The sequence below is a fragment of the Taurulus bubalis genome (assembly GCF_910589615.1).
Source record: "Taurulus bubalis genome assembly, chromosome: 21".
Taxonomy (NCBI): Eukaryota; Metazoa; Chordata; class Actinopteri; order Perciformes; family Cottidae; genus Taurulus; species Taurulus bubalis.
Window position 1 is genome coordinate 1,781,729 of NC_136609.1, and position 24,444 is coordinate 1,806,172.

At 44.2% G+C, this 24,444-nt stretch overlaps 3 protein-coding genes across 4 annotated transcripts; 2 read left to right on the forward strand and 1 right to left on the reverse strand.

Annotated features, from left to right (window-relative positions):
- Positions 1-2,948: 2,948 nt before the first annotated feature.
- tmem198ab (transmembrane protein 198ab) lies at positions 2,949-5,364 on the forward strand (the record flags this gene model as incomplete). The annotated part of the gene is made up of 4 exons (XM_079236996.1): positions 2,949-3,105; positions 3,375-3,956; positions 4,842-5,041; positions 5,130-5,364. 4 exons carry the CDS (start codon positions 2,949-2,951, stop codon positions 5,280-5,282), a joined length of 1,092 nt encoding a protein of 363 aa, XP_079093122.1. The 3' UTR covers positions 5,283-5,364.
- Positions 5,365-8,013: 2,649 nt separating this feature from the next.
- Positions 8,014-13,828, reverse strand: LOC306753143 (desmin-like; the record flags this gene model as incomplete). Its single annotated transcript, XM_079236993.1, has 9 exons — positions 8,014-8,055; positions 9,526-9,611; positions 9,951-9,994; positions 10,204-10,424; positions 10,542-10,667; positions 10,751-10,912; positions 11,546-11,641; positions 12,028-12,088; positions 13,281-13,828. 9 exons carry the CDS (start codon positions 13,826-13,828, stop codon positions 8,014-8,016), a joined length of 1,386 nt encoding a protein of 461 aa, XP_079093119.1.
- A 3,054-nt stretch (positions 13,829-16,882) lies between these two features.
- On the forward strand, positions 16,883-24,346 carry dnpep (aspartyl aminopeptidase). 2 transcript variants are annotated; one of them, XM_079236989.1, is made up of 15 exons: positions 16,883-16,949; positions 17,317-17,407; positions 18,228-18,316; positions 18,457-18,570; positions 18,855-18,980; positions 19,113-19,237; positions 19,538-19,622; positions 19,901-20,008; positions 20,481-20,558; positions 21,131-21,211; positions 21,496-21,656; positions 22,014-22,053; positions 22,460-22,561; positions 23,106-23,273; positions 24,112-24,346. In XM_079236989.1, exons 1-15 carry the CDS (start codon positions 16,944-16,946, stop codon positions 24,160-24,162), a joined length of 1,425 nt encoding a protein of 474 aa, XP_079093115.1. In that variant the 5' UTR covers positions 16,883-16,943; the 3' UTR covers positions 24,163-24,346. The 2 variants fall into 2 exon arrangements, with proteins under 2 accessions (XP_079093115.1, XP_079093116.1); XM_079236990.1 differs by having other exon boundaries at positions 16,915-17,087.
- The last annotated feature ends 98 nt before the right edge of the window (positions 24,347-24,444 follow it).

The following is a 24,444-nucleotide window of genomic DNA, read 5'->3' on the forward strand; positions in this document are numbered from 1 at the left end:
GAGAGGGTTTCTATAGCAGCGTTTATAACACACACACACACACACACACACACACACACACATGAACACACACACACACACACATGAACACACTCGGAGGGAACAGACGGCTCTCACAGATTGGCTCTCACGCTGTTGCTATGGGAGTTTAAGCTGCTCCGTCATTGGTCAGGCTTCGGACCGACCGACTGTCAGTCAGCATCCCTCCGTTGTCTTGGCAACAGACAGGAAGCAGGGCGGGAGGAGGAGAACCACGGTGGTGTTGTTGTTGTTGCTGCTGATTCGGACAGCAGAAGAAGAAGAAACTCGTCTATTTTCTCTCTTTTTTTCAGAGGATGATCCATCTGCAAACATAAAAACTGCACGTTCTTGATCTGCGGTACAAACCGGCTTAGTGCTCTCACACACACGCGGGGTCGGCCGGCAGCGACCCGCTAATCCTCCACCAAAAGATGATTATTAATATGACTCTGGATGAAAATGTAGAAAGAATATGTGTGTGTGTGTTGTTATGGGGCTTTATTCATCAGCCTCTTCCTACTGACTGTTTCTATTTTGTCTCTATTCAAATCCTTCAGTCAACAACAGTTGATGTATAATGGACTATTTGCATTAGTTTTTTCATGCATTCAGTCCTTCCTGCTGAGGGAATCAAGGCTACTCAGAAATTATTATTATTATTTTTAGTGTTATTTTACAAAGTGTATACAATGTTAAATAGTATATTTAGGCTGCATGTCCAAAGCACCACAGATACCTGTCTGTGAGCGGATAGAGGAGAGCGTCAGTGTTGCAGGAATATAAGACAAGTCTGAAAGGGGAAGAAATGTGCTGATGTCGGCTCATTCTTCTGCTTCTGTTCTCCAGGAAGTAGTTCCCCCACAAAACATCCCCTAGAACCACAAATGGTCCGGTTTACATTCCCGCTTGTGCACAAACGACACAGAACATGTTGATTCGTATAGGATCAGAGAGGCTAGCTGTTTCCCTCTGCTTGCCGTCTTTATGCTAAGCTAAGCTAACCGCGTCTTAAATCCAGCTGTAGTTCACACGCAGACATGAGATTTATCTCATTTAACTCACAGAAAGAAAGGAAACAAGTGTATTTCTGTCTTGTAAGACCAGTTTCAACCTCCATACATGATACAAACTAATTCTCATCCATTCCTTCGTGACTTGACCCTCTGGATGACATTCACTGGAGACTAAGGGAGGAAAGAAAGAAAGGAGGATGAGAAGGAGCGGCAGTCAGGTCAGCAACAAGAAGCGGATGATTTAGAGGTGGAAGGAGAAGGTAAGGAAATAGGATGTGAGGGAGAAGGAAACAAAAGAGGAGAGGAGGGATGGGGGAGCTCATGAATATCAGAGCAAAGTTCCCCAGACAGGAGTTGCATAAGCACCCCTGACCCAGAAACCCTCCACAGTCAGACTGAACTCACCCGAGATGGAGAGCACGAACAGCGCCAGAGGGGAGGAGGCGTGGGAAGGAAGTGAAAGAGAGAGGTTGTTTTTACTTTGCATGCACTTTTTGACCCAACAATCGTACTATTTTTACATAAAAACATGATGCAGGCGTCCCTGCAGCACGGCGTGTTTGCATCTCTGTGTTTTCCTGAACAATCCTGGAAAGGTTGTGTTTTATAGCTTGTAGTTTACGACAACAGCAAATCAAGATTTCAGTGCTGATTTCTAAAAGTTTACATTAATTAAATGTATTAAAAAGAATACTATAGAGCTGAGTTGAGCTTAAAGCACTTTGTTGTTAATATGAAGGATGAAACGGAGCGATGCACTGTTAGGAAGGAGGACAGGGAGGAAGGAGGACAGGGAGGAAACGAGGTGAGGAAACACCAGCAAGGAGAACGTCCAGGCTAATGTATTTACTGACTGCTGTTAGCTGAGGACGCTCCTGGAATACAGGCACAGGAAAGGGTTTATGTGTAAGAGCTGAGGGATAACACACGAAAACAAAGAGTAAAGGAGGTGAGGAAAGGCTGCATAGAAGGAGACGAATTATTACAGCACGTTATAAATCACAGTCAGAATTTGCTAAACAAAGATAATATAAGGTCACTCAGACAAAAGGATGCATAGAAACTGAAGATAGACAACAAGATATTTATTGATGAGAAATTGCATACAAAAATAATATGAAGGAAACAAAGCAAAAAGAGGCTCAGTAATAACACTAAACAATATCACACCACATAAAGAACCCAACTGTATTAGATTATGTATCTTATCTTTTATATTGGATGGACTGAATGATTGATGAAAGATGTTTTAAAGGACGCCATCTTGTTGCCCTTAAACGCCTCCTGATCAAACACAGAGAGGCTCTGATCGCCTCGTCCGCCTGCCCAACACACGCTGCTCTCTGAGCTATTATTATCCGCTGTTTCCGCCATCGGGGGGACGCCAAAGTGTGTGTGTGTGTGTGTGTGTGTGTGTGTGTGTGTGTGTGTGTGTGTGTGTGTGTGTGTGTGTGTGTGTGTGTGTGTGTGTGTGTGTGTGTGTGTGTGTGTGTGTGTGTAACCAGTTTTACTCTGCTGCAGATTTGAAAGCCACTTTATTAACGGGGGTTTTGTTGTTGATCCTTTGGATCATGCTGTTTAGCGCATTAGATTTAAATCACATAAACCTGCAAAGCATGTTGAAACTATGCCACCAGTTTAACTATTGGTTTCTAATCGACTTTTTTTCATCAACATGCAGACATTCTGTCAAACTTCAACGTTATGATGGTGCATTCAAGGACTCTTCCTAATCCAGGACTAGAGAGAAGTCTCCAAATCTCTTTTTTGCTTTGTGTAACCCTGCTCTCCTCCTTTCCTCTGTCCTCAGGTGAAGCCACGTGGCTGTGTGGCTCGCCCTAGCCTCCCACCTGATCACCTCTCTTCCTCCTCCCCCTCCTCCTCTCCCCTTCCTCCTCTCTTCTCCTGTTCACCATGACGACCACCCTGGAGATGATGCTGGGCCAGCCCGACCAGGAGCTGAGTCCAGAGCGCCTGGACGGCTGCGAGGACTTCAGCGGCCGCTACAAGGTGGTTCCCTCGGTCGTCTGCTCCATGTGCTGCCTCTTCGGCATCATTTACTGCTTCTTCGGTGAGTCCTGGGTCCACACGAGTGATTTCAGGGTTCTTACGGTCATGGAAAACCTGGAAAAGTCGTGGCATTTTTAAAATGGTTATTTCCAGGTCTGGAAAAGTGCTAGAAAAAAATAAAGTCCCCAAAGTTTGTTATATTCATGTGTTTATGACGTTCATTTATGCTGAGTTTAAAATAATGAATATGCTTTTAAAAGAAAGACTCAAAATATAAGCAGGCATACAAGCTACAACCCGGTTCCCCTTTGTCTCCTCCTCTTGCTTCAGGCTATCGCTGCTTCAAAGCCGTGATGTTCCTGACGGGCCTGATGTTCGGTACTGTCGTCATCTTCATGCTCTGCTACAAGGAGCGCGTTCTGGACACCCAGCTGAGCGTGGAGGCCTCGGTGGGCATCGGCCTCGGCATCGGCACGCTCTGCGGCCTGGTCACCATGCTGGTCCGCAGCGTGGGCCTCTTCATGGTGGGCCTGCTGCTGGGCCTGCTGGTGGCCATGGCCACCCTGGTGGGCATGGAGGAGCTTTCCGACAGCCCGCCGCGCTCCGTCTGGGTGCCTCTGGGCGTGCTGCTTGGCCTGGGCATGCTGTTCGCCGTGCTCACCCTACAGTGGCAGCGCCTCTTCACCACGGTGTCCACGTCCATGTTCGGTGCGGCCGTCATCACCGTGGCGGTGGACTACTTCGTGGAGCTCTTCGCCCTCGTGCTCTACATGTACGAGCGGGTCAAAGCGGCGCCTGGAAAGCCGGTGTGCTGGCTGACGTGGGTGGTGCTCGGGGTGTGGCCTGCCCTCACCCTGCTGGGTGTCATGGTCCAGTGGAAGGTCACCGCTGAGGGATACTCCCATACCAAGGGTGGGGAATGCCTCTTAAAACCTTTCAGAAACCAACCCTGAAGACTGAGCGATTCTTATATAAAACTGTAAATCATAGCTTGCTTTATGAGCACATTTGCACACATTTGCACAAATGTGCTCCAATGCAAATTTGAGTCTTTGCCTGAATGTGAAGCAGAACAAAGTTAGAGAGGGTTTAGAAAACCCTCTCTAACTTTGTTCTGCTTCACTTTATCAAAGTCAACCTTTGCAGAGAGAATGTTCACATATTGAGCTATGATTTGGGTTAGAGAATGTTCACATATTGAGCTATGATTTGGGTTAGAGAATGTTCACATATTGAGCTATGATTTGGGTTAGAGAATGTTCACATATTGAGCTATGATTTGGGTTAGAGAATGTTCACATATTGTGTTATGATTTGGGTTAGAGAATGTTCACATATTGTGTTATGATTTGGGTTAGAGTTGGACCTTACAGCTGCATCATTTCAAAGAAATAATCATCCTGAAATTTTTTTTTTATAGGCGGACCTGAAACCTTTTCATTTTTTTCTGTGTGTCATCTTCATTTACTCTTAACCAGTAACATATAGACTGATATTTACACATCTGAACAAAATCTCACATGTGTACCTTTTATTAAAACACCTAAATAATTTAAATTGCCCTCGTGGTTGCAGAGATACACCCTTTTTAGTTTGGGTATGACATTTTCGAGAAAAGGGCCTAAAAATAGGGTGGTTTCCAAAAGGTTTTAAACTATAAGTATTAGTATTTCTGACTTGCCTCCATGAGCTGTAGCTAAGTGTGCACATCATGGTGAAAAAGTTGCAGTGGCTCCACCCTCAGCGCCTACAAAGCTATGCCCCCATGAGAGCTAACTTCTCCTCTGTCCTCCACAGTCATCATCAGCCGGCAGCAGAGGAGGATGCAGGTGATGCGGATTCGTCAGCGCGACGATCGCTACCGCAACAAGAAGAAGAAGAAGCCGCAGCACGGCGCCACCTCCGCCCACCACCAGGCCAAGCAGCTTCACACTGAGCCCGCCTACCGCCGCAAGCCCAACCCCATCCGCCGCTACGACACGGACGTCCTCTCGCCGGTCAGGGTCTTATTTGTTGTCATCTATTTTTGTGTCATCTTTTTTTTCACCCCATCTTCAAACCAAACTCTTTCTCCGCCCCTTCCAGAGCTACATCCAGAGTTTCCGAGAGCGTGAGGTGCAGGCGCAGCCCGTCCCGAGCCGGCTGGCTGGCCGACCGCACACCGTGGTGGATATAGGCTACGACCGCGGCTCCACGACGCCCCTCACCGGAGCCGCAAGGGCTTCCCTACGGATCTGACCAGTCCCACACCTCCCAGGGCCCTGAACGCACCACTCTACCAGGGAGGTGCATGACTGCAATCACACCTGTGCAAGGACTAACTGGGTGTCAATGCAAAGATTCTGGGTTCAGCCACACCCCTAAGAGGATGACAATATATTTAGGGCTGGATTTACACAAAATGCAAAACATGTTTAACCCTTTACTAAATACATTTCCGACTATAAAGCCCAGTGTTCCTTGTGGCTACCTGCTGGAGCAATCAGTGTGGTGCAGAGGCTTGGCTGACCTCTTTTTCACTGTCTTTCAGTAAATTAAAATGCACAAACGCATGCATGCACTTACACAAACACACACCGCGGCTACAATCTTAAGGGTTGGCGTGGAAACCCGAAGCAGCCCGCTGCAACCGGACCGGTCCAACCAGATCAGGGATCTCCGTTCCAGTGCAAAACCGCCTCAGGTTCAAACACAGGCATTGATTGCTGTCGTTTCTACCGCTGCTGTCGATTTTCAACTGATGGTGCAGAAGCAGCTACTTCCTCAGCCTGTAGGTGTCCAACAAAGATGTATCTATGAAGGGAAATAAGGGCCCTTAAATGCAAATCTGGGATCTTTTATCTGCTTTCTGTGCCATCTGGACTACAAAGACCGTCCTTGAATTGGAGAGGGACGTCTCTATAGAGGGGAAACCCTTCGTCACCCTTGGTGCTGTTGGTGCTGTTGGTGCTGGACGATACACTCCTTCAAGGGAATCTGCTGAAATGGGTGCCTTGCCCCTCTGTGGACTGTACCACCCAGCAACAGGAGGGGGGTTACTGGCAGATCTCCCGTCGACGGCTAGTTTTTGCATTAAATGTGAAGGATTTTTCACAGGGTACCATAATATTGTTGGAGTCGAGTTGGCTTGTTGTCTTCACAGATGCCTGGATATATATGAGGAGGATTTGTTTTTAGCTGACAGTGAGAGAGCCACATTTACACTGGCACCTCCTCTGAGGTTTCACACAAGCTTTTGAGCGTTTTCAAGTGGAAACCACAATCCCTGATTATTGTCCAACCTGACTTCCATCCCACACGGTTTCCTCCAGGAGATTATTTACGCTGCCTAGCAGGTTTTTATGTTTTTATTCCACGAGCATTGATAAAAAGATATTGTGTGAAACTTTCCCCCAGAGCAGCACCTTCTTCCTCGTTGGTATTGCAAAGCAATCAAAATGTGAGCGTGCAGAAGAAGCCGGTGAAAGCCACAAAATCTTCTTCGAATCTAATTATTTATTGATGTTAAAGATGTGACTCCAGGCTGAGATGCCAGTGTAAATAAGGCTCAGAGAGTCTGGATGAACAGTGGACCAGTGGCCATACCGACTTGTACTTAGACCAACGCTCCTTCCGTCATGTGCGTTGGTTTTCTTTATAACGGAACATGTCTGTCACCAGTGAAAATGTGAATACTTTATCGTCTTTACCTTTTTTATAGGAAATATGTTTTTATTCATCCGTGGGAAACAGAAATGCATGATCTCACCCGATCCGCCCGGCTTCGTCCCCACCGAACACTCATGAGCATCCATGTGGAATTTGTACATAAAACACAGCACTTATTATTTTTTTTTAGCATTTCATTTAAACTCTTTCTTTTCTTAGGAATCTAATTAAATTGTTCTTTTCCATTGGGATGTATTTATTTTCTGATGTATTTATTTCTCCAGCTGTTCTGTAAAGGAGAGTGCAATGTCATCACTGTAGGCCAGTAACTCCATGCTTTTAAAACAAACTTTAATTATGACTATGATTATTAAAGCATGTGTTCCTATGGGCCTGTATTTGATCTGTGTGTGTCATCTTTTAACTCAAGGACGAGACATCAATCAGCTAGAACATGAAATCCACTTTACTTTTAAAATAAATAACATTTGAAAGTCACAAAGGATTTTCTCTCCTGAACAGCTCCTCTCTCTCTCTCTCTCTCTCTCTCTCTCTCTCTCTCTCTCTCTCTCTCTCTCTCTCTCTCTCTCTCTCTCTCTCTCTCTCTCTACATCACATGACCGCTTTCCTCCTCTAGTATCTCAAGCTTCATCTCCTTTTAATCTCCTCCTCCATCGTCTCCTTTGTTTCTGCCTCTTATTGATAAGCACAAACGCACACTGATACATTCTGATTGGACAAAACTGACTCTGACCTTGAGGAACGGGACAAAAGCAGTTTGGAAGAAACCAGAAGAAGAATGCGAGAAAAAAACAACTGTATTTCAGATGTGGGTTTGGATCTGTCTGCACACCTTTTGTGGGAATAAATGAGCAGAGGATTGATGGGACATTTAACTTAAATTGCAGAGTATTTTATTGTGTAGGCCGTCTGAAATGCTTTTACCCTTTTGCAAAAATGCTGCTTCCATTGTGATTTTAATACTCTCCTGATGCAATGCAAAATATCTCATTCGGATCAAGTAATTTATTTTAATTCTACTGCAGCGACCCACTTTCTTTCTTCAAGATACAATTCTTCAAGGTTTGTTTTACTCTGAGGAGCTTGTGTTGTACTGTTTGTCATTTCCAGCCCAAACAGTCCAGTAAGCAGAGATAAATAACCCCAATAAAGCTAATGACACACCGCTCTGCTTTACCTTCACACGTCGTCGTCACTTTAAATACCACAGCAGTACAGGCCGCAAGCACGAGTCTGTGAAGTCTTTTATTTGTGCATCTTTTCTTGTTTCTTGGCGTTTCCTCTTCTCTTCTGCAGATGGTTACATGATGTCATGCTTCTGCTGCGTCGACTCTCTGACGACCTGGAGGCCAGAAAACAAGATGAAACACTCCTAAAGAGAGGTACCGACATAGTGAGGAGGACGAGTCCTCTGTCTGAGAGAACTCCTCCCGTCAGCTGTCTGTCAAGTCCAGCTGGCAGAAGTTTCCAGATTGATGGACTTGCTCGTGTCCTGTGAGTATAACATGTTTTTGTTCACGAATGAGATCGCTCACCGCCACCAGGCATTCTCCAGTTTATATCTCTTTACTGTGTCTCATTGCACTTTAAAACGCTTCTCTTTCAAGTGGTTTTGTCTGTGATTTAGTTTTTGCTGCAAACTCTCATGTGGTTCTTTAGCTGTTGTTCTTTTGCCTTTTCTTTGTGTTTATTGTATGAGGGACTTTAATGTTAAGGAGGGTTGTTCCATATGGAAATGAGGGAGATAAAAGATGGGGTGAGTTTCTCTTTAGGTATTTAGTTTGCTCTCTAAAAATATATTGTAAAAATATGTAAAATATATGTATGTATATGTAAAATATAATTTATTTTCTTGATTCTAGTGCAGAATCAGAATCAGAACATACAAGGAATTTGTCCTGGCGGGAGGTATATACCATTTAACAATAAACATTTAACAGAGTGCAATAAATGGGAGCATGAATATTTACAATTGGATCTACAGTAGAATATAAAAAGTAAAGTTAAAATAAAGTGCACGGAATGTAAGAGTTATGTGAAAGTGTAAAGTAAAGTGCAGTAACATGTCTTATTGTTTCTTCTACCATTTGACTTGATATCTGGTTGAAATACTGTCTTCATCTCACGTGTTGCCACAATAAGAATCGAGGGTTCGGCAGAGCGATGCTGAGGGGAACGCAGCAGCATCCCGTCTTCCCTCCTTCAACATGAAGATGGACATACAAGACATTACTGGGAAAAAGAGAGCAGCCACAACTTGTCTCAACACGCCTGCGATGTATGTTTCCCAAGAGGCAGTGGGTGGAGCGCGTCTCCATGACGTCTGGATGCCGCTCTCCGGCTCGACTAGTCGCTGCATGTGACGTGTGTTTTCTCAGGAAGCGTCACGGACGCCTCCACAGGGACGGGAAGACACGCCACATGTAGTTTAGCTGAGGTCAAAGGTCGTGGGCGCTTATTGAGCTTGTAAAATCACTCAAAGTTTGCATTCAGTGCAGAGAATTGACTCCTGTGACTATTAAGTGCAGAATGAACTAAAAGTGAGCACTGACCCGGTCTAATGCGGATCCATATGAATGCACACCATTAGTTTAACAGTGAGGAGATTAAAATAGCCAGCATGTGAAGAATAGAGTGGTTTAACTTTAGAGAGTCACAGTATCCACTCCGAGTCCTAAATCTTTTTTTTTTTTAAACACATTTTCTTAAGATTCTTTTGGGGATATTTTTAATTTGTACAGAAAACAGTAGTTAATACATTTTATCCCAACTAAACGAATAACAGCTAGGTTTGGAGCTCCTCTGTGTTTACCTCTCCGTCGTGGGTCTCGACGGTCTTGATGAGAACGGTTTTCTTTGAATGCGTCTCAGAGGAGCGCTGCTGCTCAGGACTGGTCTCTGTTCAAACAACAGGCAAAATACACACAACGCATGCAGATATATTGAAGTTTGCCCTTTTAAAAACACCCTAAAATATAATGAGGATCTGCATGTTAGATAACTTTTAAATCCATTTTGATGTATCTGACGAACCTTTAAAATCTAAATTATGTTTATGTGCTTCTTATAGTAAGTTTTGCTTCTGCTGGAGTACTATGATGCTTTTTAAATGATGATGATCATAAATCAGGGGTATAAACTCTCATCTGCAGGTGAACTGCATTGTGGGTGAGGACAGACTCCAGAGCCTGTGCGTCCTCTAGTGGTGTGTTCAGGTGACTGCAGGTGTGTTCGTACCTCTGAAGCTCATGGTGGAGTAGCTCTGCACAGGCACGGTAATCCTGCAAAGACAGAAACACAAGTATTAGATTTTATGTCCTAAAATATAGATTTTAAGGCTACAATCGTCTTTAATGTCATTTTAAAATGAGATTGTTTGTCATGTATTTAAAACTCTTTTTCATCTTAAAATCCTTATTTTCTTGCCATCAAAGCGTATCAAAATGTAGGAAGTTATAAATTCGTCTGTGTCCCTGGACTTCAGCATCACCTGCCCTCCTCCCCTTCCAGCAGCTTCCTGTAGGTGGCGATCTCCATGTCCAGCGCCATCTTGACGTTGAGCAGGTCCTGGTACTCCCGCAGGTGGCGCGCCATCTCGTCCTTCATGTTGGAGATCTCCGCCTCCAGCCGGGAGACGCTGTCCTGGAAGCCGCCGGCCTCGCGTCCGTGCCGGTCCTCCATGTCCCTCATCTGCCTCAGCAGGGACTCGTTCTGGACGCGTCAAAGAGACGAGTCTGAGACACAGCTTGCACTGTGTGTGTGTGTGTGTGTGTGTGTGTGTGTGTGTGTGTGTGTGTGTGTGTGTGTGTGTGTGTGTGTGTGACATACGGATCCTTTGAGGGAGTCGATCTCGCAGGTGTAGGACTGGATCTGGTGTCTGAACTCCATGGTCTCCTGCCGGGACTGCTTCAGCGCCTCGTTGTTTTTATTCACTGCCTGGTTCAGGTCGGTCACCTGGAGGGACAAAGGTCAAAAGGTCACGCCGCATCTTAAAACCTTTTTTTAAAACCCCACCACGTCGCAGCGACATCTCTCACCTTCGACTTGTACCAGTCCTCGGCCTCGGAGATGTTCTTGGCGGCGATGCCCTCGTACTGGGCTCTGATGTCCCGCAGCGCCGCCGTCAGGTCCGGCTTGGACATGTCCATCTGGATCTGCACCTGAGACTCCTGCATCTGCGTCTGCAGCTCGCGGATCTCCTGCAGGAGGAGGAGGAGGAGGAGGAGGAGGAGGAGGAGGAGGAGGAGGATGTCCGGTTAGAGGGGAGAGAGAGGAGGCTTTGTGGAGCACAGACGGGGTTAGTTGTGCACATGTGAGAGTTGGAGCCTTAATACTCTTGAAGCGAGCAGGTAACACCTCAAAAAGTACTCCTCATCAAGTCAGTTTGTCTGCAACTTGATTTCACTTCAGACTAAAACTCCTCATCAGCCTTCAGTACAGTCCAAGTATTCTGTGACCGGTCCAGGAGACACTTGGCGTCTCTGCTCAGCAGTCACCTGATACCAAGCCTCCAAAACACCATAATCACTCTACACGAGCAACCACTCTGGCATCATGTAGCAAGTCTTATCAGAGTTCAGGCTGGAGGCACACACACACACACACACACACACACACACACACACACACACACACACACACACACACACACACACACACACACACACACACACAGAATACAAACTCAACAGACAGATCAAACAAACTGTTTTAGCTTGTCATCCTTAATAATCTTGAGACAATCCTCTGAGGACACATGTGTAATATTTGCACGTATGAGCGGAGAAACAGGAGGAGGAAGAGGAAGAAGAGGAGGAAGAGGAGGAGAGCACCTCTTCATGGATCTTCCTCAGGAAGGCGATCTCCTCCTGCAGCGTCTCGATGCGTCTCTCCAGGTCCAGACGAGCCAGAGTGGCAGCATCCACATCCTGCAACCGGTTTGATCCACCACTTCGTTAACGTTGGGAAGTGAACATCCTTACTGCGGTTTCTGACTGAAATAAATCTCCACGAGTTATTATAAAATACACCCTGTCCTCCTCATAGCTTTGTTTTGCATGTTTAAAATACAGATTCATCTCCGATGAGAGAAGAAACATGACTTTGATCGGAGTACTTGGTAAATACTTGTGTCGTAGTACACAGTAATACACAGCAATACACAGTAGTACACAGTAATACACAGTAATACACAGTAATACACAGTAATACACAGTAGTACACAGTAATACACAGTAATACACAGTAGTACACAGTAATACACAGTAATACACAGTAGTACACAGTAGTACACAGTAATACACGAAGGACTCACCGCCCTGAAGGCAGACAGGTTGTTTTCTGCGTCCTCTTTTTGGAGAATCTCCTCCTGGAGTCTGGGAGTGAGGAGAGACGATGACACCGTAAATCAGATTTAGTAAGTTAGTGTTTAAATGTATTTTATTATATCAAGCAGAACATTCTACATTTCTCCGCATCATTATTGTCACATTGTGGAGGTTTATTTCCAGGAAACTTTCTAGGGAATTTATAAAAAAATATTTTTATTCAATTTTTTTGCGACCTAGAAGAAGTTAAATTTAACTAAACTGAGCTTTAAAATACTTTATCGTCCCAGAGAAAAGCCAACATGCAGAAATGTTAAATTAATGTTAAATTAAACTGTTAAATGTAGAGTTCCTCAACATCGCCTAAACTTCCAAATAATACAAATACAGGATACGGTTCTGATTACTATTTTAAATAGAAAAATTGTTATATATTTAATAATGAATTCTCTCTGAATTTTTCATGTAAACCAGAGAGAGAGAAAGGACGGATCATTGGAGGGGCTTCAGATGTGTTTCCTCTCCTTTTATAGACAAGGACAGTGTAAACATACTGTGATGAACACACACACACACACACACACACACACACACACACACACACACACACACACACACACACATACACACATACATTCTCTAAGCTTCGCAGAGAATCTTCTATTGGAAACAGACTCGGCACTAGAAGACTGTTTGACTTTAACTGCAATAACTGTTAACTTTTCAGTTTTTGATTTATGATTAAAATATGAAGCATTGTTCTAGATTCTAAATATATACAATATTTAAAGAGCAGTGACATTAAAATCCAGCTTACTCTGCTCCTGCATCAAAAATAATATTCCAGTGAGTCTAACAATATAACATGCTGCATAATGAGTACTTACTCTGATATTTAAGTATATTATACTGTTTTTCTAGTATTGAACTATGAGTTAAACTTTAACTTTTGTCATATTAATATAACATAACATGCAGATGCAGCATTTAATAGAATATATTAAAGTGTGTTTCAGGTTGATTAACTAATACCTGAGATATAAAAAGCTGATCACTAAGTCAATAAAGCTGTCAGAGGAAACTAGTGAAGAAAAAATAATATAATAATATTTAATATATCTCTTCTTAAAGGCACACACACACACACCTCTTCTTAAAGGCACACATACACACCTCCTCTTAAAGAAACACACACACCTCTTCTTAAAGGCGCACACACACTCCGTCTTGCCCCTCCCACCTGAGTTTGAGCTTGTCCACGTCGTCGGCCATGTTGTCCCGCTCCACTTCTATGCGTGACCTGTGATTGGTCAGGATCTCCACCTGCCTCCTCAGCTCGCTCATCTCCTCCTCGTACAGGTCGGCGATGCGCGTGGGCTCGCGGCCCCGGAGCCGCTCCACCTCCACCGCCAGCGCCTGGTTCTGCTGCTCCAGGAAGCGGACCTTCTCGATGTAGCTGGCGAAGCGGTCGTTCAGGTGCTGCAGCTCGACCTTCTCGTTGGTCCGCGTGGTCAGGAACTCCTGGTTGAGGGCGTCGGCCAGGCTGAAGTCCAGCGTCTCGCCCACGCCGGCGGAGGCCCGGGAGCTCATGGTGGGCTTCCCGTAGGAGCCGGAGGAGACCCGGTAGGCCGGGGCGGAGCGGCTCCGGGTCACCTCGTAGACCCTGGAGGAGGCGTGGCCCCCGTGGCCCAGCAGCGAGCGGTTGAGGGAGGGCGAGGCGTAGGCGCCGTGGCCGAAGTGGCGGCGGTAGGAGGAGGCGGTTTGGGCGGAGGAGCTGTAGGAGGCCATCGTGGACGACACGGAAAGCCTGGCGGGGGCTGCAGCAGAGCGGAGCACTGAGGAGTCACTTACCGCCCCGGGCTTTTTGTAGTCACCCCTCCCTCCTCCCTGTGAACTGCCCTCCCTGTGTCTCTCTCTGTCACCTTCCTCTGCTCCTCTCCTACCACCTCTTCATCTACTACCTCACTTTTCTCTCTGAAGCTGGATGACGATGGAAGAAAATGAGACACATTGTAACTTTAATGAGGCAAAAAAAGACAGAAGTAGCGTAAGAAATATTTCATCACGAAGTACAGAGAAAAATGAACCCGTTTATGCTACAACATAACGGCGTGCTGTGGTGGCTTGTGGGGAGATACAGGTGTGCTGCAGGAAGGCCGTGAAAAGGACAACAGGTGGTTCAGGGCGAGGGGAGAGGTTTGCATGTTCCTCTGTATTAGCGGCTCTAAACGCAACTAAACCACAGTGGAAACCAGTATGCTGGTTTTGGAGGGTGATGACGAGCGAGTCGTGCAACTGAGAAAAAGCTCTTCTCCCGTCTGTGATCTCAAGACATAACGATGTGAGGAAACAAGGACGGTGGCTGTGAGGCAGTGCAGGTTGTTAATGACGGCGCCTGAGGGAAGGCTTTGGCGAACCGGCCTTAAAAAGGAAAACTATCCCATCCTGAGAGACGACCAACGCGTCCACGCTGCCGGTCTCGGGGCAGGAGAAAGCCCACGTTCCCAAACTATATGTGCCATCGATGAGGATGTCATGACAGGCTTCCCTCTGCAACCTGGACTCAAATGTACTCCGAGTCATGTTGTGTTGAAAATGTGTTTAAAGCGAAGAAAAACACGTTCACACTGACGCACAGCTGCATTTTAAACCACACTTTATGCAGCTGCAAAATCCATGGGTTGCAAACAGTTTCTTACAAACGTTCTTCTTATAAAAACACACATTGGATATTTACAGATATGTAAAAGCGTGCACATTGAATTGTTACTGTATTTGTTGAGCTGTGATCTTTATATAAAGAACTAATGTATTAAAACATAAACTTTAATTTGGAATCCGTTTAAAATAATGTCATCCTCTTGTGAATGAATGTTGTCGACTTATTGGATTTAAAGGCTGTAATTTCGTGCTGAAATCCAGTAAAGTTTTACAATTAAAGGATTAAAGGAAGACGTCACATTACACTTCTGCTGCTTCCATCGTCAACTGGAGACACAAACCTGTGTGACATCCTGCAGGAATGCATTAATAGACACTGTGACTCATCTCCTTTGTGAACGCTGTGATTCATTGAGGTGTGACATGAGAAAAGGTGTTACTCTCTTTCTGGATGCTCCAAAACGATCTCAGATATTCTGTAATTTGGAGTTGGATGGCACCAAATGTTGAGCCAATCTAAATGTGTTTTATTCATTATTTTTGGATATAGACTTTCAACTTGAAATCAGATGGAAAAAATCAGCACAAATGCTAATAAAAATACATCCTCCTAGTTATATTTCTATGAGTTTTTGGCTCATTTGTCACAAACATTAGATATTAATGCATTAATGCACAAGCAACAAATCACTTTTCTAGTCTCGGCTTGTTGCCTTCTGATGACAATGATTGTCATGCGACGGGTGCCTGTCGAGATGTTAGTTTTAACCTCACAAATTCTGATTTAATTAATAAAACTATACACGATGGTGTCTTCAGGCCGGATCTACAGGAACTACACGGTTCCCATGTTTTTGGACCACAGTCCTGGTGCACCATTACCATTAAAACCATTATAAGTTCTGGTTTATTTAGACTGAATTCCCACACAGTGAGATCCCAGAATGTTCAAAACTCCCACTGCCGCTCCTCGACTGCAGCCTGTTGCTCTCACATCTATTAATAGAACGTGTGTGTGTGTGTGTGTGTGTGTGCGTGCGTGTGTGCGTGTGTGCGTGTGTGTGTGTGTGTGTGTGTGTGTGTTCTCATCCCCCTCGGCTTCCTCAACAGCAGGAGACACGCTGTGAGCTGACAGCTGATATAAACATCTCTTCACTGTTTTCAGACTCTCCTCTTCTTCAGGACTATATAAGGCTGGTTTCTGTGGTGCAACAGTGATGCATGGCTGCATCTAAAGAGATAAGAAGTAAACTAATATGAGTCAGAAAGACGGAGAGAGAGGTCTTTGGATGCAAACATGAATGCAACAATAAAATCAGAGAGAGAGAGAGAGAGAGAGAGAGAGAGAGAGAGAGAGATGGATTCAAATGGAAAAGTCTTATTTGTTCATAATCAATCATCTCTGATCACAAAATGTCAACGTTGCATTACATTAGTTTTTGAGCACTGCCACCCGAAGTCAAACTCAACAGAGAGAAGATAATTTAGTATTTACAATTACAAGCAGTCCAAATACACACTGTTCATGCTGGTAATACTGTTCATATATACTGCTAATACTGGATATATTATTTAGGTGGTTCTCAACCTTCTTTCAGTGATGTACCCCATGTGAAATATGTTTTCAGCCCCCTAACCAGCGCAAAGCATTTTTGGTTAAAAAAAGAAGAAAAAACACCATCAGTGTATGATTTAATATAGAATACATACAATTAAGTGTATGAACCTACACATATATTTGCTTGAATATGTATTAAATAGTTAATAGTTCATTTAAATGGATGCTAATTTTAAATATATTTAAAATAAATCTCTTGTACCCGAGTGCCTTCACGTACCCCCATTTGAGAACCACTGATTTATGCTATATTACATTACCACTAGACAAAAGTACATGATCACTTGTTTTGCACAGTGCAGGCACATTGCTCGTTGCCTCTGTGCAATGAGGATGAAGTAATATAAATATAATAACTATATCTATATAAATCTAAACTAATGCCTCCTTCCTGTTTTTCCAGTATCTCCTTGTGGGAAGGGACAGGAGGGGAAAGGTAGAAATAAAGTCAGGTGAAAAATGTAACGGTTGTACTTGCACCGCCAGGCCGCTAGGTGGCGCTGTGGCGCGGAGTCTGGGGGGGAAAACAGCGACAGCTGCTTTCTCGGTCTACTGTCAGCAAATCTGTTTCCGCCTGTCAGCGCTGTGCCGTTGCACCGGAGTTCATAGTTTGAAAGTTAATTAATGCAGGTAAGTGCCATAAAACAGAGTATTGTCGCTGCGGCGTGTGGAGTGTTGCTTCCTCCCAGAGAGCTGCTTGACTTCGACCAGCGGAGGAAGAGGAGCGGAGAAGGAGAAGAAGAAAAAGTCTGCTAGCGAAGCTTAGCGGTGCGTCCTTTATCGGACAACCTTTGGCTTTAGCGTAATAATGACCATTTTATTACCTTATTGAGCTGAAGACTGTCTCTTATTTTACGCATTTCATTCGCTAGTCATTGTCCTGCATATATATATATGTCTAGTGGTATGAAAAGTAGCGAAATAAGGATTTAAATCTTGCGATTATTGTCTATATATACATGTATATGTGACGTCACGTGTCTTCTGCTTTCTGCAGCGTCTGATGATGAAGAGCTCCAAAGAGGCCGTGCAGTCTGCAGCCAAAGAGTTCCTGCAGTTTGTCAACAGAGGGGTGTCTCCGTACCACGGTGACGTCACGATACTCCTTATTCTGTGCAAATACCACACTGTGGAAATAGTGCATTCAAAACTGTACTGTCTGTCAGTAAAAGGGGGGTTATTAAGTATTAGCAACATTGATTGCGCAGTAAAATGGTCTCCGTCAGTGTTTTATTATCGTACATATTAATATTCCTGTGAATTATGTTTTATGTGTCGTGTATTGTACTGCTGTAGATGTTTACGGCTCATTGTGTCGTCCAGAAGGTGCCAAGTCGAGAAGACTTTGTGCTTCAGATAAGATAAAGTCTCTGCAAAGAGATATTTCATAATGTGTCCGACCTTTGCACCGTGACCTCTCGGTCTTAAAGAGCAGCTGACCAGGAAAGCAATAAAAAGTATATTTCACGTGTTACTGGAGTGCTTGGAAATATTAAATCAGCGACGGAAGAAAAACTGTTACTTTTATTTAGAATTTTAGGAATTATTTTGGATAAACTCAAGATTTTCTTTTTTGCATTTTTTTCCACGTTTACAGCACACGTTCCTTTTTTTAATGCAATCCAACTTTATTTGAGAAGAACCTCTCAGGAAGTGCAGTTCAAAGTGCTTTATGGACTGCAGACTAATGCACCAGATAAGATACAGATGTATAAATGTGCATATTTATTTAAAAAAAGCATCCTCCAGTCAGAGGAGCCTTTCAGACTTCCACAGTCTTTCAGTTCATCTGCACTCAGCCAGACTGGATCTTCTTCCATCTTCAATGACAAACCCCTCTGACTCTGAGGAACCCGATGAACGTCGCTGACAGAAAGAGTCATGCGGTCTCTTCTCTCCGTCTCCTAGTGGTTGAAGAATGCCGGCGGCGTCTGCTGCAGGCGGGCTTCATCGAGCTGAAGGAGGCGGAGCAGTGGGACCTCAAGCCGTCCAGCAAGGTGGGTCCAAAATCAGTTCGGAGTGAGAGATTTCAAAATACAGACGAATTGACTCCTTTTCCAAAGGCTTTATAACTAATATTCACACATCTGTTTTTGTTGAATAATCCATATTTACCTCCCGTCCTCTGCTCTCTCAGTACTTTGTGACCAGGAACTTCTCCAGCCTCATCGCCTTCGCTGTGGGCGGACGCTTCCTGCCGGGAAACGGCTTCTCCATGATCGGCGCCCACACAGACAGCCCCTGCCTCAGGGTGAGAGCCCGCCCACTTCCACCTGTCAATCACTTTCTTCAGCTTCCTTACGTCCCGAGAAAGCAGCGAGAATACTTTACATCCTTTAGACGTGAGAGAGAAGACGCATCTTCAAGGTTCTCCCTCTGATGTTTGAGCTCCTGTCACAGCATGTTTTTACGTGTTTAGTTTGTGATATTAGACGCTGAGGAACCAAACAACAAAGCAAAACTACACGCTTTTTTGGCAGTAAATCAGCCGTGCATCATCAGATTCTTGCATCAGATCATCTCTCTGTGCTTCAGGTGAAGCCGCGGTCCAAGAGGACGAAGCAGGGCTGCCTGCAGGTCGGGGTGGAGTGCTACGGAGGCGGCATCTGGAACACCTGGTTCGACCGTGACCTCACCATCGCCGGCCGTGTTATGGTCAAGGTACCAGGACTATGACTCAGCTTTTAGTTCAGTTTACTTCTGCTTCCTCCTCTCTAATAACGTTTTTGTCAGTAAAAATTCCTTGGAGTTATTTGGGGATCTTTGTCACGAGCGCGTGTCGCCCTCCTTCAGAGTGACGGCCGGCTGGTCCAGCGGCTGTTCCACGTGTCCAGGCCGCTGCTCAGGATCCCTCACCTGGCCATCCACCTGCAGAGGGACATGAACGACTCCTTCGGCCCCAACAAGGAGAACCACCTGTCAGTGACCGCATGCATTCAGAGCCTATTACACATGTCGAGTTCAGAGAAACAAGTAGAAACATAACAAAGTCGACATTTAATACACTTTAATTATAATGTAGGTTTTGCTATTGTGGTTTATAGATATTAAGTAAATAAAAAGTGTGAGAATGACACTAAATTCAACTTTTACTCACAAACAACTTGTTTTTCTGACTTCATTCTCTTGTTAGATTATTTATTTTTCAACTTCTTCATCCCTCAGTTTGTGGAATTCATGCCAACTTTGTCTCGTATGTGTATTTGTGTTTCTTTCAGCGTGCCGATCATCGCCACCGTCGTCCAGGAGGAGCTGGAGACGGGCTGTGCGTCGTCCGGAGACGGCAGCTGTGCCGTCAACACGGTAACACAGACCGCCTGGTATTCTGACATTAGTATACGAATTCATCCAAATCCAAGAATGTCGCCTCTGTTGGCTTCCCTGTCCGCCTCTGCTCTTATTCCTCATGTTTGATTCTTCTCCTGGCCACATGGCCTCATAACTCCCAGAATAATTGACCTGTTGTTTAGTTTTTAACCTCAAAGATGAACATCTTAGAAACAGTTAGAAACAGGTCTGGCAGCTGCACACGTGATGAACTGAACCAGAGCAGATGGAGTTGTTGCGTCGTCCCTCTGCAGGCGGAGAAGCACCACCCGGCGCTGGTGAAGGTGCTGTGTTCAGAGCTGGGCGTCGAGCCCGAAGCGCTGCTGGACTTTGAGCTGTGTCTGGCCGACACGCAGCCCGCGGTGAGCCTTCCTGACACCTGTAATCCAGTTCAACCCCTGAAGCAGCAGGCGCTCTGATATTTATGAATAATGCTAAAACACTGGCACAGAATCTCATTTATGTTATGAGGAGAAACAGATTCTTTCTCACTTTTATTGTTGAAGTGCTCAAAATGTATCATGTATTTGACCACAGATGAATTGTGACAAGGAAAAGTGACATCATCATCATGAGCGATTCAAGTAGCCAGTTATACCGTTTTTTGACACGTGATTTATTTCAGGTAAAGATGAGACTTTTAGATGAATCACTTTTAGCAGCACAAGAAAATAAAGATAAAACACCAGGAAACTTCACTGCAGTACCAGTAATGATCTGGAAATGTTGAATACTCTTTTTAAATCACGTTTCCTCAGTTAGACAAGACAACAAACCAACTCTGGTGACGCACAGCTCAGTTTTCCTGCCCGTCACGTTCTTCTCTCTCTGCAGGCGTTGGGAGGCGTGTACGAAGAGTTCATCTACTCTCCTCGTCTGGACAACCTCCACAGCTGCTACTGCGCTCTGCAGGTCAGACTCCTCTTCCTCCATCACTCGTTCTTTACTCTCTTCTTCACTCTCTTCTTCACTCTCTTATTTACTCTCTTCTTCACTCTCTTCTTTACTCTCTTCTTTACTCTCTTCTTTACTCTCTTCTTTAGTCTCTTCTTTAGTCTCTTCTTTACTCTTCTTTACTCTCTTCTTTACTCTTCTTTACTCTCTTCTTTAGTCTCTTCTTTAGTCTCTTCTTTACTCTCTTCTTTACTCTCTTCTTTACTCTCTTCTTTACTCTCTTCTTTACTCTCTTCTTTAGTCTCTTCTTTACTCTCTTCTTTAGTCTCTTCTTTAGTCTCTTCTTCACTCTCTTCTTTACTCTCTTCTTTACTCTCTTCTTCACTCTCTTCTTTACTCTCTTCTTTACTCTCTTCTTTAGTCTCTTCTTTACTCTCTTGGCTGTTTAAACCAGCTGTGATGTTCTCCGGATGAACATCCGCTCAAGTCTTGAAACGTTTGTAGCTTTTAGCTCGGAGCTTGTTGTGTTTTTGTCGTATATCGCGTTGATGAACCACAACTCCAACAGTCCTCCTCCTTCTGCCCGCCAGGCGCTGGTGGAGTCGTGCTCAGGAGACTCTCTGGCTAAAGAGCCCAACGTGCGCATGATCACTCTGTACGACAACGAAGAGGTGAGCGGCATCTGTTGTTGTGGGTCACACACACACACACACACACACACACACACACACACACACACACACACACGCACACTGCTCTCTACAGCTTGTGGGAAATGGAAATAGTACACACCTGAATTTATACTTGTTTGCAGTTTGCCATCTTGAAAAGATCTCTGAAGACGGAGATAAAGAACAAACGATTTGCCTCAAACACACCTGTGTTTTCTCCATCAATGAGTGATCTGTGTGTGTGCGTGTGTGTGTGTGTGTGTGTGTGTGTGTGTGTCCTGCAGGTGGGATCAGAGAGCGCTCAGGGAGCTCAGTCCAACCTGACGGAGCTCATCCTCAGCCGCCTCTCCGCCTCCGCCTCCAACCTCACCGCCTTCCAGCAGGCGGCGCCGCTGTCCTTCATGATCAGCGCCGACATGGCGCACGCCGTGCACCCCAACTACCAGTCAGTGTCCACACACACACACACACACACACACATAATATTCTCCTTATTGTGGTATTGCATTTTGAAAGATTGCATTCATTTTAGAGTAAATATATTTTATTTGACATATCACTTTTTTTTATATATATTTCTTTCTTAATTTAAATGTGTTCATTTAGAATGTAGGATGTTTACAGTTAAAGATGAGTCACCTCAATGAAAATCTAATCAAATAAATGTGTCCGATAAATAAGAAGTAACACTCCGATAGTCTGAACAGATGTTAAGATGTAATCTTTATCTTTTCTGTACATTATGTAATTTTATCATAGAATCTTCAGAGTTTATTCTTTCCTTTTTGTAAAATGTCCTCAGGGAGAAGCACGAGGAGAACCATCGTCCTGCTTTCCACAAGGTGAAGAGATTGTGTTTTATTTATTCATTTGAAAAGGACAAAATGCCAATTTTTCTGAAATATAGTGGTTTTCAATTGTATGTATTATTGAAGTAAAAATACCAAATATGTTTTTGTTTTATCTTCACAAATACAAAGAGCTTCCTGTTTGTTTGTGTTTGCTATTGTTTTATTATTTGATTGACTTCTATTTATTTTCCAGCGACACAAGATAAAAACATTTTAGACTTCCTTCTGGGCTTTTTGATAATGTTTCATAAATAAAATCAACACCTGAATCATTCGTGGAAACAGACTCGCCTCCCTTCTAGAAAACATTGAGCTTTACACCCTGAACCATGATGAAAAACACGCATCAGATGAACATGAGGTGTTAACATGTTTAACGCTCCCGTCTGCCTTTCAGGGCCCGGTGATCAAGTTCAACTGCAACCAGCGCTACGCCACCACGGCCGTCACCGCCTCCGTGATCAGAGAGGTCGCCGGCCGCGTCGCCGTGCCGCTGCAGGTACAGTGATGCACCGAGGGGCGGGGTGTGTGTGTGTGTGTGTGTGTGTGTGTGTGTGTGTGTGTGTGTGTGTGTGTGTCGGCATCGAACACACCTCTCTTACAACGTGTCGGGACGTAACAGCGATCATGTGCAAAAAAAACGTGGAAAGATTTTTCTTTTTCTCTATTTATGGGACCACATGTCTATACTATAATAATACTGGAGAAGCTTAAAGGGGTTTGAAATCTAGAACTTAATCGTAGCAATTATATAAACGCAGTGGCAAAAGGAGGATTGTAGAGGACAAAAGACGAGCATTGCATAGTTGCAGAATACTTTTCCATTCAGCTGTGTTCTAATAACTGCAGCGACTCCTGAGGAGCTTCAGCAGCATTTCAGTTAACTTGGTATGTGTGTCTTTAAAATAGCGCTCTGAAACCTGCAGATCCCCCGAGGCCTTTAGCACGACTCCTACGTTCATGTCATGCCTCTTGGGAAAGAGCACGGAGATGAATGTATTCTCATTGGTGGTTAGTGTGACCTGTGACCCTTCCTCCTGCAGGATGTGATGGTCCGTAACGACAGCCCCTGTGGAACCACCATTGGACCGATCCTCGCCGCCCGCCTCGGCATCCCCGTGGTGGACATCGGAGCGCCGCAGCTCTCCATGCACTCCATCAGAGAGATGTGCTGCACCTCCAGCGTCCTGCAGAGCACCACCCTCTTCAAGGTAACCGCCGTCTGTGACACACATGTGTCTGACGGGTCTGTGTCCAGTGAAATGAGACCAAAACCACCCTCTCAGGGTTCTTACGCTCATGGAAAATCTGGAACAGTCATTTTAAAATGTTTATTTCCAGGCCTGGAAAAGTCCTTGAAAAAAATAAAATCCCAAAAGTTTAGTAAAAGTCATGTAAATGTGTTATATTCATGTGTTCATGTAAATGTGTTATATTCATGTGTTCATGTTGTTCATTTACGCTGAGTTTGAAATAATTAATATGCTTTTAAAAGAAAGACTCAAAATATAAGCAGGCATCTATATAAATGTTTATTCTTTTAATCAAACTATTGTCTCATTCATTTGAGTCATTTAAGGTTTACTGTATGCTTTGTATTCTCATTGTTAGTTTAAATACTACATTTACTCACTTTTTACTGTTTACACCCAGATTTCACTAAATGTTTGTCATGACATTTGGTTTAAAGTCATGGAAACCAACCAAATCAACAAGAACAACCCTCTGGACTGTCTTTACTACAAACATCCACAACAGCAGCTCTAATAGAGCTTTAAATTGACCAAAGAGTTGAATCCGCACCTCTCTGACATCATAAAGAGGAGATGTTCTGCAGAACTGTTTTAGTCCACGGAAAATAGAAAGGAATCGACACAATAAAACTTTTCATGAAATACCTTGTTTTTTTTAAATTGTTTCATATCATCGTATATCGACTGGTTTGGACTGTTGTTTATTTTATCCCCTGCATATATTTGCCACATTTTCTTTTAATTGAAGTTAAGTTTCTAAGCCGCTCTCCCACTTCCTGCCTGCTTCCTCCTGCAGGGTTTCTTCGAGTTGTTCCCCGCAGTGAGGAGCTCGCTGGTTGTCGACTAGAACCACAACCGATGGATGCAAAGGACGTCGAGTTCAACATGTGATGACATCATAACTTGTTGAAGATGACAAATCCTTTTAAAAACTGTTGTGGACGACTCATATCTGTAATCCTTCGAATAAAGAAAATCACATCCACATTTCAGGATCTTTTATATCAACGGAAATTGTTTAGAAAAAATAAATAAAAGACTGAAAGGTTTTTCGGTTTCTCCTCTTTCTGTCATATTTCTCCTCTTTGTTTGGTTAATAATCAGGAAGGTTTCATCCTGCAGGAGAAGC

What these genes read in the sequence shown, in the direction of transcription:
- dnpep (XM_079236989.1), top strand. An exon ending in GCCGTGCACCCCAACTACCA is followed by an intron (nt 21,657 to 22,013) that starts GTCAGTGTCCAC and finishes AAATGTCCTCAG; the next exon opens with GGAGAAGCACGAGGAGAACC. An exon ending in ATCGTCCTGCTTTCCACAAG is followed by an intron (nt 22,054 to 22,459) that starts GTGAAGAGATTG and finishes TCTGCCTTTCAG; the next exon opens with GGCCCGGTGATCAAGTTCAA.